This window comes from Sciurus carolinensis, chromosome 6, assembly GCF_902686445.1.
Source record: "Sciurus carolinensis chromosome 6, mSciCar1.2, whole genome shotgun sequence".
In the NCBI taxonomy this organism is placed as follows: domain Eukaryota; kingdom Metazoa; phylum Chordata; class Mammalia; order Rodentia; family Sciuridae; genus Sciurus; species Sciurus carolinensis.
This window is the reverse complement of record NC_062218.1, coordinates 104,830,099-104,846,687: the sequence shown is the minus strand read 5'-3', so window position 1 is coordinate 104,846,687 and position 16,589 is coordinate 104,830,099. Positions and strand designations below refer to the sequence as shown.

Here is a 16,589-nt window from a genome sequence, read left to right as displayed (position 1 = left end):
CCATACGTAAAAATGTCCTTCACACTACCTCCTTTTACTACATATGAGACAAATTCTACTCTAATGTAGGCAGGCAAGAGAGAATAACTTGGCACCCAAGAATTTGAATAGGAATCCAAGGCATCTTTGACAAAACACACTGAGTCCTTCTTATTGAACTACTAAGATTGTCTGTGTCTTGTTCATTGACATAGTGGGTTGGTGATGTTCCTCGTTGGCTTTCGCAGAAAGGTGTCTCTGGCTATTTCGTACTGACAGGAGCTAATCTGGGGGTTTGCCACATTCACAAGGAAGTAAGGCCATTAGAAACAAATCCCCCTTAACTGTCAAAACAATTTAGAAAACAGTTCCACAGATGTTTTTGGTACTGCTGATAACTTTCAACTTTTTAAAGAATACTCCTTCCTCTTGCCTTTTAAGTTAATCTATTAGTAAACCAACTTGACTAAACAAGTTGATCCAAAATGGTCATCTTTGGAACAAGGAAGAAGTTACATCAAACAGTAATGCCATCTTCCACTTGTGAAGGGCTTTTAGATTTCTGCAGTGTATTTTCACAGTTTTTATCTACTAGGTACAATGAACATGAAGACTGTTTTATTTATTCTCATTTCCTCAATAAGGAAATGGATCCGTTGGAGTTGATCGACTTGCTTATGATCACATACCTAATTTATGGTAGAGAAAATACTTAGGTCAGACATTTTGATGCCTAAAACAGGGCTGTTTCCATGATACTACAAGACTAGATAAATCACCTCTCAATGACGTCCCAACTAGATGAAATCTTAGATTCTTGGAAAAAGGTGCTCATTCTTGCCGAATCTCCACAAGATGGTGGCTACTGACACTCTTGGCATGAAGTTCTCTGGGTGGAGCAACTTTGTGTACTGTATCCTCTTTTTTCTTCTTCTAATTCCTGTTGGTTTGCTTTGGCATGTAATTTTGTGCCTTGTCTTCACCACCCCTCTCCAAACACACACTTTTTCTCCTTCCTCTTCTCTCCTTCCTCTCTTTTCCTGCCCGCTAGTGATCACTGTTCTATTTCACTTCTAAGAACTCAAGTTTTTTTAAATTTCCACATGACCGAGGACATGCAGTATTTATCTTTTTGTGCATGGTCCAGGCCCCTTGACTGTTGGGCTTGGGTACGAGATGCACTTTGTTGCTAAGATCATTGACCGTTACTATTACCAAATGGAATAGTCTTGGGGGCCACATTTCTGGCCAGTGCTTCAAGCCTCAAAGAGCTGAACTTTGGGATGGAAAAGTCAATGGAGTTGGTTCTATTTCATGGCTACAAACTACACCCAAATATCTAACTCACAAATATCTGTTACTTGGAACAAGTAAGAAAACAGGTGTTCTAGACAGCTCTTCACAGATACCACTCTTATCCCCAGAAACATAATGTAAGGGTGAGGAAGCTACATTTGATGCCTGATTTTTACACACAGTGTTTATCTTTTGCCTTGTCTCCATTTCATTATGTGAGCAGTGAAATCTTTAGTAAGAACGTGGGTTTATGAAATTATCAACCACAGCTTCCCATATGTAAAATAACAGTAATTTGCTTCTATGGTGTTTGTGAGGATTGACACAAAGGTTGTACCATGGCTAGTACAGTCCCTAATGTGCATTGAACATTCAATAAGTAGTTGCTTGGTTGTTTGCCATATTTCTAGAATACTTAAATGGTCATAAGTGTTATTTGCCCAGACCATATATTCTTCCTCCTCTCCTAATCCCTAGGGTTCAGAATTACATTAAAAGATATACTTACGTGGGTAAAGAACAGAGACTCAGTAAATGACTGGTTCTACCATTTACTAGTTCTGTGTCTTCAGACAAATTACTTAACCTCTCTAAGACCAAGTGCCCCATCTCTAAGATGAGGATGACAGTGCTGCACTTCATGAAGCCATTGTGAATATGAAACACAACAGTGCACGTAGTGTGCTCAGGATGGTCCCAGGTGCAAAGTGTGTAGTATTTGCTAAGTAATGTTAGGTTGTATTTTCATTAAAGTACAGTTATCTCTAAGTCTTAAAGTATAACATTTCTGTTGAAAGAAATTGTTTTTCCTACAAAACAACATGAATAAGTTAACACCCCAAGCTTAATCTTTGATCCAGTATCAATTCTGGCATGTAGTGATTTGATTCCTTTTAAATAATAACCTTTGGGGCTGGAATTTGTGAGAATCTAAGCCCACAACTGCCTATTTCTTTTTCTGATATTTTTTAGTTGTAGATGGACACAATACCTTTATTTAATTATGTGGTGTTGAGAATCAAACCCAGTGCCTCACACATGCTAGGCAAGTGCTCTATCATCCAACCACAACCCCAGCCCTCCCATTGCCCTTTCATGAATTTGAAATAAAGCACTGAGGAAAGTAAAATCCATTATCTTTTCAATGCAGCATCAGTAAGGTGGGTTTTAAAGGCAAGAGCTTTAAGTTATTAAAAATTAATGCCAGCAGGTTAATTATAAACCTCTCTTTCTGTATTAATGGTATGTTGAAGCTTCCCATTAAAGCCTCATTTTGTTTTGCTTTTTACTTTTTAATCTTGCATTTTTTTTTAATTGTTTCTCCTTGTACTACTTTATTCAGCGCATACATCTGAACACTTTGAGAGCTTTCTCTTTTTTCCCTCAGCTGCTGGGGATTGAACCCCAGGCCTCCCACAATGCAGCTGTTTCTAATCAGTGAGATGATGTGTTCCTGCCTCTGAACAGTTCAGTTGCACAAGCTGTTCTGTACCAGAACAGTCCCACAGGTTTCCCCCTTACTCCTAGCTCTGCCCTATAAAGCCGGACCCCAAATGTTTAGCTTCCTGCCACGGGGATCCCCTTTAGCTATGTGAAGACCCCTGGCCTCACCACTGCAGCCTCCACAGAACCCTAGCTGCATTCAATCCTTAACGTACACTGGAATCACCTGATGCACTTGTTAACTACAAATTGTCAGGCACCACCCCTAGTTTCTGGTATAATCGGTCTGTGATGGGGCCTCAGAGGGCTTTCTCGGTTTCCTGGATGGTGCTTTTGCCCCCGCTGATCCAGAGCAACACCTTAAGAGCTGTTTTCTCAATGTCCCCAAATTTCAGAGGGCAGTCCACCTCTAGTTGAGGGGACAGAGCACAGGAAGTTTTTGTGGTGTTGATTGTGTCCCCTCTGTAGCCTGGATTTTGGCAGGGCAGGACCACCTCACCCAGGCAGACTGTGGGGGGATGCGGGAAGTGTGTAAGTGCGCCTGTATGTTGCCAAAAGTTGAAGCATCGCTACCTCCTGGAGTCTGGATCTGAACCCCGTGTTTGTCACAGGAGCCAAGGGAGAGCCTGAGACAGAGAGTAGTGGCACAATAATGAAGCATGAATTATCCAGATGAAAGCACCTATGGAAATAAAGGTATTAGTACTATTATTTATACTTACTGTTCTTGATAAAATAGCAATAAGGACGTGCTGCATAGTTCAATTGCTTAAGTTATTCCTTGAGACCCTAGTAAATTGATTCATATGATTAAAAGTTATTATACATGAAACTGGGTGCAGTGGGTCATGCCTATAATCCCAGTGGCTGGGGAGGTTGAGACAGAAGGATCACGAGTTTAAATGCCAGCCTCAGCAACTTAGGGAATGCCCAAAGCAAACTAGCAAGACCCTGCTTCTAAATAAAATATGAAAAAGGGGCTTGAAATATTGCTCAGTGATTAGGTGCCCCTGGGTTCAATCTCTGCTACTGGAAAAAAAAAAAAAAAAGTTACACATGAGACATAGTTTGACTTATGGTTTTGGGAACTGAGAACATATTTTGACCAAAAATACATGGAGATGATAAATTATTACTGATTTTGAACTTAGCAGGAGAGAGAACATTGGTTAGACAAAAGTGGAACCTACTTTATTGATACTGGAGGGACATGTTGAATAGGCTAGTGAACTAGACAGATATTAATTGCTTGAACAAAGAAAAAGGTTTGGGGCCAGGAGACCAAGATGTAGATAATATGGCCATCTTACTTTGATATAATGAAGAAAGAAAGAATCTCAATAAATGGGTAATTTTGAATGAGAAAGTCCACCTAGAAATCACTGTAGGAAAAACAGTAACCATGAACCTGTATTAAGTAATTGGAAACCCTCTCATGGTAACCCCTAAGCAATTGCACCTGTTTGGCTGAACTGGCATGAAGACTTCAAACTGTATATGGTGAGGCTGTTTATCTTTGTGTTCTTCACATTTGGCTGTATGTTTGGGTCCTGGGAGAAAAATTGTACGAAAGAACTGTATTTTGATTTAAGAAAAAGAATCATCAGAGATCCTCCCTAAAGGTAGAGTTTATAATAGTGGTTGACACAAATGTTGAGACAGATGAAAGGGTAAAACTCAGAAGCACTCCCTTTCAGAAAGGAATGGGGAAAGTTTCCCAATAAATGTGTATCATAGGACGAGTGAAATCTAAAAGTGGTCAAAGACCAAAAAGGGAAGAAAAGCAAGGGCAGGTCTATGTGCTTGCATGTTTATACGTGTATGTATGTGTGTGTGTGTGTGTGTGTGTGTGTGTGTGTTTATATATACCTTCCATCAGCCTGTGGGGGAAAAAGTGTCAGGCATTGATGTCCTGAAGGAGCCATGCAACCTTTTAACTTTCTATGTTTATGGTGGACTCCTTGCAAATTATATATATACATATATAAAATTATATATAATTTTTTGGCAATGCTAGGAATTAAACCCAGGGTCTCACACATCCTAAGGAAGAACTCTAACACTGAGTTACATTCTCAGTCCCCTCTCCATACATAATAGTTCTTAATGTTTTTTAAATATAAGATGATAAGAGACCACCAGGGTTTACTTTTAAATAATACCTGGGTGTGTATGTGGTTTGAGGTGTAGTTCAGCTCTTCCCTGGCTATAGAAAATTTAAAATTTTTGTCTGACCTATTTTAATAAAGGCTTTGTATCTTTTGTAATTTCAATGTACCTTTTTGTTCGTTTCAGACCAACCAGTAACAATTTCAATGAATTCCAATATGATATTAATTGAGGATTTGCTTGGCTCTTGATGATGTTACTGTAATGGGATGAAACTGGAAAAGCTTGGAATGGATTTCCAACACTTATGCCCCTTTTTCTTCCTTTTCCAAGAGGAAGAGGAGGAGAAAGGATTGAAGTATTGTGTTACTTGATCATATCTGTTATGTCAGACTCAAATTTTTAAAAAGCACAAAATCTGCAAATAAAAAAGGGACTGTTGAGAGTTGGAATTTTGAAGAGCTTGTGAGGAAGAATGGCAAGAATGAATACCTACCTCTCACTGTACCTCATCAAACCCAAATGTTTCTGAAAAATCCTTTTAAAATACAAAGATAGTGCCCTTTCAAAATGCCAAGAAGTTGGTAACTATTTAAGTGTTGTATGTCATTTAGTGAACAAATGTGAGGCATAAAATGAGCATGTGTGTGATAATAGAATGTGAAGTGGCTTCAAAGGTATTTTTTTTTCATAAGTTTAGCTATTTTCTTCAGAAATGGACTCCTCTTGAATTAGGTTAAGATTGCCTTGAATTCTCAACATGGGATTGAGATTATTTAATAGCTGTTTAAGGCAAGAAGGCATATATGGCTATCTCTGATTTCCCAAAATATGTCCTAATGAGAAATAGTACTTGAATATGCAGCAGCAGATTGGTAAGAAGAGAGTCTGGCATCTATTCTTTAATTCATTATTTGTTGAGCACCTACTTTAGTAATAGCAGTAAATATTTATTGAGCCCTTATTATGTGTTTAGGGTACTAAACCTATTGCAGCTTAACAGTCACCTTGTAAGGTAGGTACTGTAGTGTGTTTGCAAATGGGAAAACTGAAGCCTGGAAAGGTAAAGTAACTTGTTCAAGTTCAACCTGAAAGTAATTAGAAAGGTCAGGATTTGAGAATTAACAAGTGGGACTTTAGAGACTGCATTTTCCATCACTCCCTTAACATTCATAATCTTTTCCATAAGGTTGATATAAAGATGAACAGGATAACTGCTCTGCAAGGGCCTTTTGAATTGCATGGAACTCAGTGTTGCCCCTGTCCTTGTTGAGCTGAAGCAAGAACCAAGGTGTTCAGAAGCCAGTCCAGGATAAAAAGTAAAAGTGCAGCTGATGCTATGTGGACTGCTAAACTTGCCTTGTTAGAAATGCCTCTAATTTGATGGTTGGCATGCTAGTACTCATGAGTGGCATTCCTGGGGGACTTTTTATGAGGCAAAACAGGACATTAGATGAGATGGATCATGAGCTTACTCCTAAGTGACATTTGTTAGAAATGGTTACTGCTCAAATACCTGGGTGTAGTGGTGCATGCCTATAGTCCCAGTGGCTTGGTTGGCTGAGGCAGGAGGATTGCAGGTTCAAAGCCAGCTCAGCAATATAGCAAGACCCTGTCTCAAACTGGAGATGTGACTCTGTGCTTAAATGCCCCTGTGTTCAATCCCTAGTACCAAAAAAAAAAAAAAAAAAAAAAAAAAAAAAAAAACTCAAACATTTCTGAAATTGGTAATCACTGTTTTTCAGTCCATGCCCCTCTCTCTGTACTGCTCAGCACAAAGTGAATGGAGGTTTGGCAATTATCCAATTCTTTTTAAGAGTCTTGACTCCTAATATGGATAATCCAAAACTCCAATTGGACTTCTAAAGTTTCTAGATTACTCTGCCACCACTTTTCTTTGTAAAACCAGATACACTTCCTGACCCTTCTGTTATTTCTCAAGGTGCTCCCTGCATTTATCTGGACTCTAATCAGCCATCATGCTGTGTGTTGAGGATGGTCTATACTGGTACCACAGAAGCAGATCTGTGTTGCTGGCCAGTGCATCAGTCACTGGGAGTTATTGAGAATGATTGGAAAAAGGCAGTTGCACAATCTTTTGGCACAGAAATATACATCTCCTCTACAAAGGGAATGGCTGATTCTCCAGTACACAGAACAACGATGAACCAAAATAATGAAGTCTTCTGTGTCATAGTTCAATTCCAAAGGTTAATTGTTAGCTTGTTTTGTCTTGCTTGAGGCCAGATAAGGGTTTTTTTTTTCCCCCTTTGAAAACTTGACTGAGCTAGTGTGAAAGGCAAGGCTGTCATTCAGATATACATGAAATGCAAACAGTTTTATGTATTAATGGTCACTAATGACCTGTAATCAAGCTATGATTTGTTAGGTTGAAAGCAAATTAGTTTTTTGTTCAGGAGTGTAAACAGAATAACTTATCAATTTGTTGATTGTCCTTCTCCACTGGTCACAGTGGACTGAAGGATTAGTCTTGAGCTGTAGCACTTTGGGGCAGCTGGGGTCAGTTCCTGAGTCTCCCAGTTTCCTTGCTCCTCACAATCCTGCAACCTTAGTCAAAGGGGATGGAGAGGATACTATTCTTGGTGCCCTTTCTTTGTGATTTTTCTTCTTGATAAGATAGCAACTTCAGTTTTAATTTTCTCTTTTGACTTCACTCTGGCCTCATACTTCAACTGGCCACCTTTCTCAAAGCTTCACCATTCACTCAGCAAACATTTTAACACATAAATATTGAGGACCAGTGGAGCTATAAATACTGTCCTATACCTCAAGGTTCATAATGGTTATTAAGAGAGTCATCACCCATGCTTTGTAAAATTTACATTCTCTTTAAATATTTTGTGCATCACTACACCATGTGTTACTCATCCCTCAAACTGTTGAGATATGCATCTTAGACAACAAGGATTTTGATCTTCTGGAGTTAGTAAAAACTGTCAGTAAGCTGGGGGCTGTGGCACATGCCTGTAGTCCCAGCAGCTTGGGAGGCTGAGGCAGGAGGATCACAAGTTCAAAGCCAGTCTCAGTAAAAGTGAGATTCTAAGCAACTCAGTGAGACCCTCTCTCTAAATAAAATACAAATTAGGACTGGGACTGTAGCTCAGTGGTCAATGCCCCTGAGTTCAACCCCCAGTACCAAAAAAAAAAAAAAAAAAAAAACCAAATAAAGGAGAAGGGGAAGTACTGGGGAATAGTATTGGCCAAATTATATTTTATATTGTGTGGATGTACAAATGTGGAGTAATTAATACCACCATTATATATAATTGTAATGCACCAATTAAAAAAACATGGGGAAAAACTAGCAATGGAAATGTCAAGAAGTTATAGTGACTCCCTGTGATATCTAGACCTTATTTCCTGTTTGTTTATTTAAGAAAATACATACATTTAAATGCTATAGAAAATGACACTAGCGTATAGAATCCTTTACTTCTTCATGAAGTTAAAAGGAAATATTCTGAACTACTTGGTACGATGAAGCAATAAGAATGCAGGTTAGCCCAGTGTGGCATTTGGATCAGTTAAGATCATGATGAAATAATAGAATGATCTTGCTCATACAGAACAGGATTTCTTTCCTTTTAATCACTAATAACAATCAGCAATGATGCTGTATGCTTGTTAGTGTATTGGCTCTCTCCTCCATATGAAGGTAAGAGCCTTTCTCCCTTAGCATGTACGTAATCCTCTAAAAGTACCTGGTGTGTAACAACTATGATCAGTAAATAGTTATTGAATGTTAAATGAAATTGGGCCCAATGATTTCAGCTTATAAACCTGTGTAGTATTTGAGCATTGTGAAATAAAGCAAAATTACTTGATAACAGTGATCTTAAAGGATAGAACCTGACCACCGATGAGTACCATCCCATCAGTAGTTGATCCCTACATGCCATTTTCACATAATTCATTTCAACACATTAATGGCCCATACAGTAAATAAAGATCTCCTGTTTCTTTGGAAACTACCAAAACCTAGCAGCGATATTTCTTATACTCATCTCTATGGTAACCAATCAAATTTCTGGTGTGAAATAACATACTCCTCAGAATACAAAGAAGAGTGAGCTCTAACGCTCAGGAAAACCTTGACAACACGGTGGGTGGATGCTGGTGATTCGTTCATTTAGTAGATATTTACTGGGCATTTACTGTGTGCCAGGCATGGAGCTAGGTGCCAGGAATACAGAGTGGCAAGGCCCTCTGGGGAAATACATTAATCAAAGAATAACAAGGACAAATGTGCAACTGTGACAAATTCATTCAAGGAAGAGTTTGTGGTGCCATGATGGTGTGTAGTAAGAGGGCTGGCCAGGCAGGGAAGGCTTCCCTGGAGAAGGGACAACCAGACAGAGGAAACCACATGTATAAGGGGCCTAGAGTGCAGTAGAACGTGTGTTCAGGGAAGTGCAAGGTGGCCCTGTGGCTTGAGTTCCTGCAGGGTGGGCATTAATCAGAAGCTACGTCCTGCAGAGCCTTGAAGGTATGTGAATTCTTTCTGCTTTTCAGGGTAGGAGTAAAAGGAAACTGTTAAAATATTTAAATGTGTGGAGGATGAGTAGTGATCAGATTTGTTTTTCAAAAAAGATCATTCTGGCTGTACTGCAAAAATAGATTGGAAAGGGTGTCGAAGTGGTTTAAGGAGACAAGTGATTTGTTCATATGAAAATGACATGGAATGTGCATAATATATGCCCATGTGAAGCAGTCCCTGTGTAAAGCACGTGCCTTGCAAGAGATTCAGGATGAGCTCCTTCACGGTATAGCATAGATCTCTTGAAATTTCCTCTGTGTCATGCACACACACTTATCCAGACATAAATTAGCATCATTAATGCAGAGTGTCATTGGAGCCCAGCTTCCCTTCTAGCGGATTCATCACGTTAGCACCTTTCCCTTTGTACTTCACCCTCTGCCTTCAAAGCCTGTTCTCAGGTCTTATTTTCCTTCCCAGAAGTGTGAGATTGGTTTTTCTGCTGGGCTGTTAAAGTGATCCTCCACTTAAGAGTCTAATCTGCCATGGCTTTGTGCCTGTTTGTCAGGAACTTCGAGAACGTATTGTTCAGGGTAGGGGCTCTATTTTAACAATGATTATGCCTATTATCTATTTTAATAAATGTAAATTGCTGTGGAGAAACAAACCATTTTATGCCACTTGAATCCTTTTCAGGGAAGCCTGAATCCTTTTTGCATGGCTTAGATGTATTACTGTCATTTTCCCTTCACTGGGTTGAATAAAAACACTTAAATCAGACCTTTGTTAGTGCACCCTCTTGTACTGTTGCCCTGATAAATTGTTGTGATTTTAGTCTTTGAAATCTATATTTTGTAACATTTGCAAATTTATGTGTAGTCCCTTTCAGAATTGAGATTATGGGATAAACTCAATACCAGGCCAACATATACATTATATGTTCCAACCATTGTACTTGGGATATGGCAGTGAACAAGGTACCAATTCTGTCCATAAAAACTGACAGTCATTTCTCACTGTTGGAGTGGGAATTTATAGATAAATAAGTAAAGGGAGGAAGCCAGAATGACCTGTGTGGTTATGAGTTACAGATGCCATGTTTATATAGACGAAGGTGACTACGTATAGAAATGTGTCAAAAGGACGCAGAAACACAAGTAAAAGAGCCCCCAATGGCCAAAAAACAACAGTTTGAGCAATAACATAAGATTAGATTATTTCCCAAAGTATAAAGTAAATATTCATACTGATATAAGTATATGAAAAATACATTAATAAATGCAGCAGGGGAGAAATAGTATCCCAGGCAGAAGAACTCCAAATAAATTATGTAGGTAACATACCTTCAAGGAGCGCAGTCAATGGGCGTTGTTCCCACTGCTTCAGTGTAAACTTCCCAGTGACTTCTAGGTCAGCATGAACACAAGTCGTGTTGATAGTAGGTACTTGATGGACATGATGTGACGAAGATGGCACTTTGTTTTGTGGGCTGCAATCCTGAGAACAGCATCAAGTGAATCCCAAAAGGAGCATCCTACACTATACCTGCCTGGTGTTCTTCAAAGCTGTCAAGATCAGAGCAGGGAAAGTCTGAGAAACTCACAGCCAAGAGGAGGCTAAGGAGACATGACAACCAAGGGCTGTGTACATGGGGTTCTAGAACAGAAAAAGGACATTAGGTAAAAACTAAGGAAAACTGAATAAACACTGGCTTTAGTTAAAATAACTATGTGTCAATATTGGTTCATTAATTATAACCAATGTACCATAGTAACATAAGATGTTCATAATAGGAGAAACTTTGCAAGAGGTATGCAAGAGTTTTTTGTTTTACAGTACTGGGGATTGAACCCAGGGGCACTTTACACTGAGCTGCATCCCCAGCCCTTTTCATTTTGATGCAAGTGCACGCTAAGTTTCTGAGACTGTCCTTGAATTTGCAATCCTCCTGCCTCAGTCTCCTGAGTCACTGGGATTACAGGTATGCACCTGTATGAGTTCTTTATACTATTTAATTTTCTGTTAATCTAATACTTCTTATAAATAAAATCTGTTTAAGTAAAAAAAAAAAAAAAGAGCTGGAGGTTCCAGTCAAATGGGAGATGTCAACAAGTCAGTAGGCAGTTGTAATACAAGTGTAATGACAGAATTATGCACATGATGGGACATCAAGTGGGTTTTTAAAATTCTGACTTGACCACCATGGGTGAGTTATTTAACCTGGGTGAATTTCTATTCCCTCATCTCTAAAATGATGACTATACCTGCCACAAGTCATTAGAGGCTGTAAAGTCAAACCTTAGAAGCCCAAACCTTCAGCTATGGAGCTGGGTGATTCACTAAATCCATCTGGGCTTCAGTTCCCTGTTGGTAAATAGGATAATAATAGTACCTACCTCCGAGAGATGCCCTGAAGTCTGGGATAATGTATGTGCATTTCTTAGAACAAGCCCAAACACATAGTGCTTAGGTAAACATAAGCTTCAGCTGTGCCTGTCTTTGCACAGGTTTGTGGCAAGGATTCAGTGGGAGAATCATGGAGTGAGCTTAGGGCATGCTTGGAGTCAGGCATGTTTGCTGGCAGTGTATATCCACCCTGATAGACCTCAGCCCTATAACAGCAAGGTACAGGTTTCTGGAGGACAGAGGTGTCTTCCCATTGAATCCCATGCACTACACCCTGGCCTCCTTCTCTACCCCTAAAGGGAGAATAGAGTAGGAGTTGATCAGGTGAGAGGGGGTGATGGGCGTGGGCTCCGACAGAAGCAAAGTTCAAAAGCATGGGAAGCATTGTCACCTCTACACAACTGCAACAAATTCCAAAGGTATAGAGTGTGGAGTGTAGGGAGGGAATAATCAGTGAAAGTAGGCAGGAGAGGTGAGCAGGACCCTTATTGTATGAGCAATGGAAGATTGGATAAAGGAACTAGGTTTTTTCTGAGGTCAGTAGAAAACTATAGGCATTTTTAAGCAAGATGGTAATGGGTAAGACTTGGACTCTAGAACGATCACTCTGGCTATTGTGAGGGGCAGGGTAAGTGAGTTTGAATGGAAGACTAGTTAGGAGGTTGTTTCAGTTGTACAGATAGAAGGTCATAGAAAAAAAAAAAAAAAAGAAGGTCATGGTACCCTAAATTATGACCCTGTAAATGGAATTAAAGGATTTGCAAACAATGACCCTCAAGTTGTGTGAAGATCTTTTCCACCCCAAGAGACTGAGTATTATAGTTTGTACCTGGGAAATTTCTTAAAATTTGCATGAGATAAAAATAATGTAGATGATACAAAAAAATTTTAAAGTAGCTTTGAGACTTCCATATGTACCATAATAGGTGGATTAAAAAAAGAGCCATAGCATAAAAATGTTGTTGACTATGGACTGTTGAGAGTCAGACTATTATTATAGACCAGCATCACCCAATAGAAATGTAATGCAAACCACATAGGGAGTTTGAATTTTCCAGTAACTTCATAAGAAAATAAAGTTCATAAATTAATTTTAATACATTAAAATGTCATTTCACTATGGAGTTTAAATAAAAAGTGAAATGTTTTATGTTCTTTTTCTCATATTGAGGTTTAAAATCTTAGTGTATAGTTTACATTTATGTCACAGCTCAAACTGGCCTCATTTCAACATGCATTAGTGACCTGTGGTTACTGGCTACTGTATTGGGTAGTGCAGGTTTGGAGCTCCCAAACTTAGTAAAAAAAATTTTTTAGATTTATACTTGCTAGAGAAATCTTTATAAAATAAGCAAACCAAATTTCTACTTTATTACAAGCACATGGGAGACAAAATTTACTACTCATACTCCACTTGCCTATTTCTTTCCCTCAGTAAGTACTTATTGAAAGCCCATTATATGGTAATGGAACAGCATCCACACCAGCCCCATTTCTTGTTTATACGCTGGAGTTCTAATTGTGAACACACATGGTGTCTAGCCTCCATGAAGCTTATAAATCTGTGAAAGAAACGTGTACAAACAGAACCCTCAAAACCCAGAAAATGAAATCATTATAAATTATGCTGTGATGGAAACAAATGAGGCTAAGCATGGCAGATTGGCTTTGATAATTTCAGTGGCGGTGGCTGGCACAAACTGAGAAGTGAAGGGAAAAATGAGTCAGGCACACAAAGAATGGCAGGGGGGTATCAAGTCATAGCATAGGCTAATGGTAAAAATTCAGACCAGTGAAAGCTGAAGAAACAAAGTTCGTTCTGCATACCTCACAGTGTTTTTTTAATGAGAAAAAGGCTGGAATAAGATAGTAAATGTTATGGGAAGACAATTTAATGATCTATAGATGAAAGTGCTAAAATGGAAAAAGTGCGTATAGTAAACCCACCGGGCTTTGTGGAGTGACTCTTTATAATGGAATTGCATGTTTTCAGTGTTTTAAAGTGCTTTCTGAACAGAATTGTATATTTGTTTCCAAAAATTAAGTTGCACAGACTAGAGCTAGGCATGCAGGTCTTTTGCCCTACCTGTGGCTTCTGGTTTTCCGTAAGTAATTGTTGCTGAAATAAGTACTGGTAGATGTACGGTAACATCCTGCCAGGGGGTCCTGCAGCAGCTCATGTGGGTGGAGACTGAGCAAGGATCCAGGGAGGCCAGGAGAGAAAATGACATTTTGGAATCTTCAGTATGTTTTAAAAATCATTCATGTGGTCATAATAACTGTAAGATAGATAAAGCAAGCAACGCAATACCCAAGCTATAGAAGAATAAACTGAGGCCTTGAGAAGTGGAAGTTAGTGTGTGAGTAAAATAGACAATGAGATCATATTTTCTAACTTTCTGTCTCCTGTGAGAGAACATGAGTGACTTCTGATCCTACAGCAATCTGTTACAAGTCCCCTCTCTTAAGAATGCATAAAACAGAACCTGAGTTTGTTTGGAATACATTTTCCTTGGGACCATTTGTAACCTAATCTCCTCTATTCTATCAGGGTGGGTTAGTTTTAGAATCTCCCTTATTAAAACAATTTGATTAAAAGTTCCAAAGTAACAGGGTTTATGTACTTCTCCTTATCTAGTGCTCAGTAAACAACAAAATGTCACCAGGCAATAAAAACAAAGTGATAGAATCAAGACCATTATTCTCCAAGTCTGACAAATGAATAATTTTGGGACAGGAAAAATCTGCATTTGAAAATTATCTAAATATAATTTATTAAGAAGTGTAGGAGCCAAACTTTGCAAGTTAGTACTTGGTTGTTGTTAGGAGGTAAGAAACACTGGAATATTCAAATTTGTCTTTCTTTTTTCTTTTTCTTTAATTATGATTGGAATGCAGTTATTTGAAGTGATATAAATAGAAAATTGACCCTGGCAGATTTAGAATACAGGTCTTCAACTCTTGGGGGATGGTGGGAGTCGGGAGGCATCATGGAACCCCTTGAGAAGTTGATGACAGCTGTGGAAAAATGCTAAGAAAGCCATGAATACACCAGTAAGCCACATGATTTCAGAGAGACCATAGGTTCCCATGAAGTCCCTTCCTCAAAGGCTGATCAAGAACTTCTGGTCTAGAAGATTGAAGAAGGTTGGGTTGCACAAATGTGCAGAGCTTCACTGCAGATCAGTGTGCCATCCGTAAGGGGAGCATTTTGAATTCCGTGCCAACAGCGGAGTGTGGTTGTTCTGGCTTCACGGTGGTGATGTGCTCAGGGAGAAGGGATGAAGTCCTGCCTCAGAGGAGACACCTCTGAGGTTTGCCTAGTCCAAATACGAATTAGAATTTTAAAGTCTTTCTCACATCAAACCTCTTTAATACTAGTCTGATCTGATTCCATTTCCAGAATTTACTCTTACCCAAGAATAGTTAATGCTGTCTTTGAAAGAGATGGAACCCAAGTAAAATCTGTACTAGGAATAGCAGATGAGTTCAGAGAGCACTGCATGTAGCTGCTGCTTTGAGTTTTGACACACTTGATCATTATGTGCAGGAAGAATAAAAGATGTTGGTTAGTCTTCCCTAAACGTCAAAGGTTTTGGCCCAAATGTTCCCCCACCCTGCACACAAGCTTTCATTGACTATATCATCTCTTCTGAATCCCTGCATTAGAAACTCTAGTTTATAATTTAATGCTTACAATGCAGCATGTGTCCACTATTGTTTAATGCATGCTTGTCTTGTTTCTTCTCCTGGTTTAGCCTCCCTGAGGCAGTCACTCACTCTCTCCCCCTGGAGAGTAAACTTTCTTAGATTAGGAACACATTACACCAATCCCATCCCAATGTCTCTCACATCATGGGCAATGAATAGATTATTTTGAATTTGCAGTTCTGATATTTCAGCATTTTTTATAATTCTGATTTCTGGGCTATGTATACTCTACTTGCTGGGTGGTAATTGGAAAGAAGAGCAGTTTATTTTTGTTTTGCATAACTCCAATTTGGAATCCAAATAGGACTCTTGGGGAGGACAAGATCTGGGAATGATTTTTGAAATCTGAGTGTCATGACTGATGGACCTCTAAAAACACTTTGGGTATTTTAGTGTAGATTTATGAAACTGTTTGCTGACTTTATTTTTAGTTATGTAGTAGAGCTATGCTTTTAAATCACAAGTTGGCTTAAAGGAGAGATTAATATGATTATTCTGAAGATGAGGAAAAGGCACTAGGATTTGTTGAACACTGCTATACACTAGGTACTAGTCTTTGCAATTTTACATATTTAATTTTCTCATTTTTTTCTCATATTTTCTCATTTAATTATCACAATAGCTATGCAAATGTATTGTATTTTCTTTTGCTGGGTGTGAAAACAGATTCCAAGGGATTATTAACTTGAACTTGAAGCTCTGTGAAGACAAAGTGCTTGACAGAGGAGTCATTCAGTTATGAGTTTATGCTTATCTAAGAGGACTTCATCAGGCAGCGATTGATCAGACTGAGTCCAAAGCTGTTGGTGTTGGAAGCCCATCCTCTTTCCACTTCTGCCTCTCCTCTAAATAGAAACTCTGGTAGAGAAAAACAGAATCAACATTATTAGCTTTTCATTACAGCTTTTTCAGTTCGGGCTAAATAAGACTCAAGTTTTCAACATTTGGCCCCAAACATTATTTTCCTCTGCCTGTACTATTTGCCCAGAGACGATGCTAAAGATAAACATGACTTCCTGGCAAGAACTCAGAACAATTGTGTCAGAACATGTTCTTCCTGATACCCTAAGGAAGTAAAAACAACTGTTTGGAGAGAAGGGTGAACGAAGTTGCAGAAATGGTGACACTCTTTGTATTCTGTTCTGCC

The 16,589-nt window shown here is 38.9% G+C and overlaps 1 protein-coding gene across 7 annotated transcripts in view; it reads left to right on the top strand.

Annotated features, from left to right (window-relative positions):
- Window positions 1-16,589, top strand: part of Ppp2r2b (protein phosphatase 2 regulatory subunit Bbeta) — a 433,386-nt gene that overhangs the window by 196,825 nt on the left and 219,972 nt on the right. The window contains exon 2 of one of the 7 annotated variants that reach the window (XM_047555463.1): window positions 3,330-3,414. The exons of the other annotated variants lie outside the window; for them this stretch is intronic. Coding sequence (XP_047411419.1) covers window positions 3,378-3,414 — 37 coding nt within the window. The 5' untranslated portion in view covers window positions 3,330-3,377. The remainder of the gene's footprint in view (window positions 1-3,329; window positions 3,415-16,589) is intronic. 7 annotated transcript variants of the gene reach the window in all.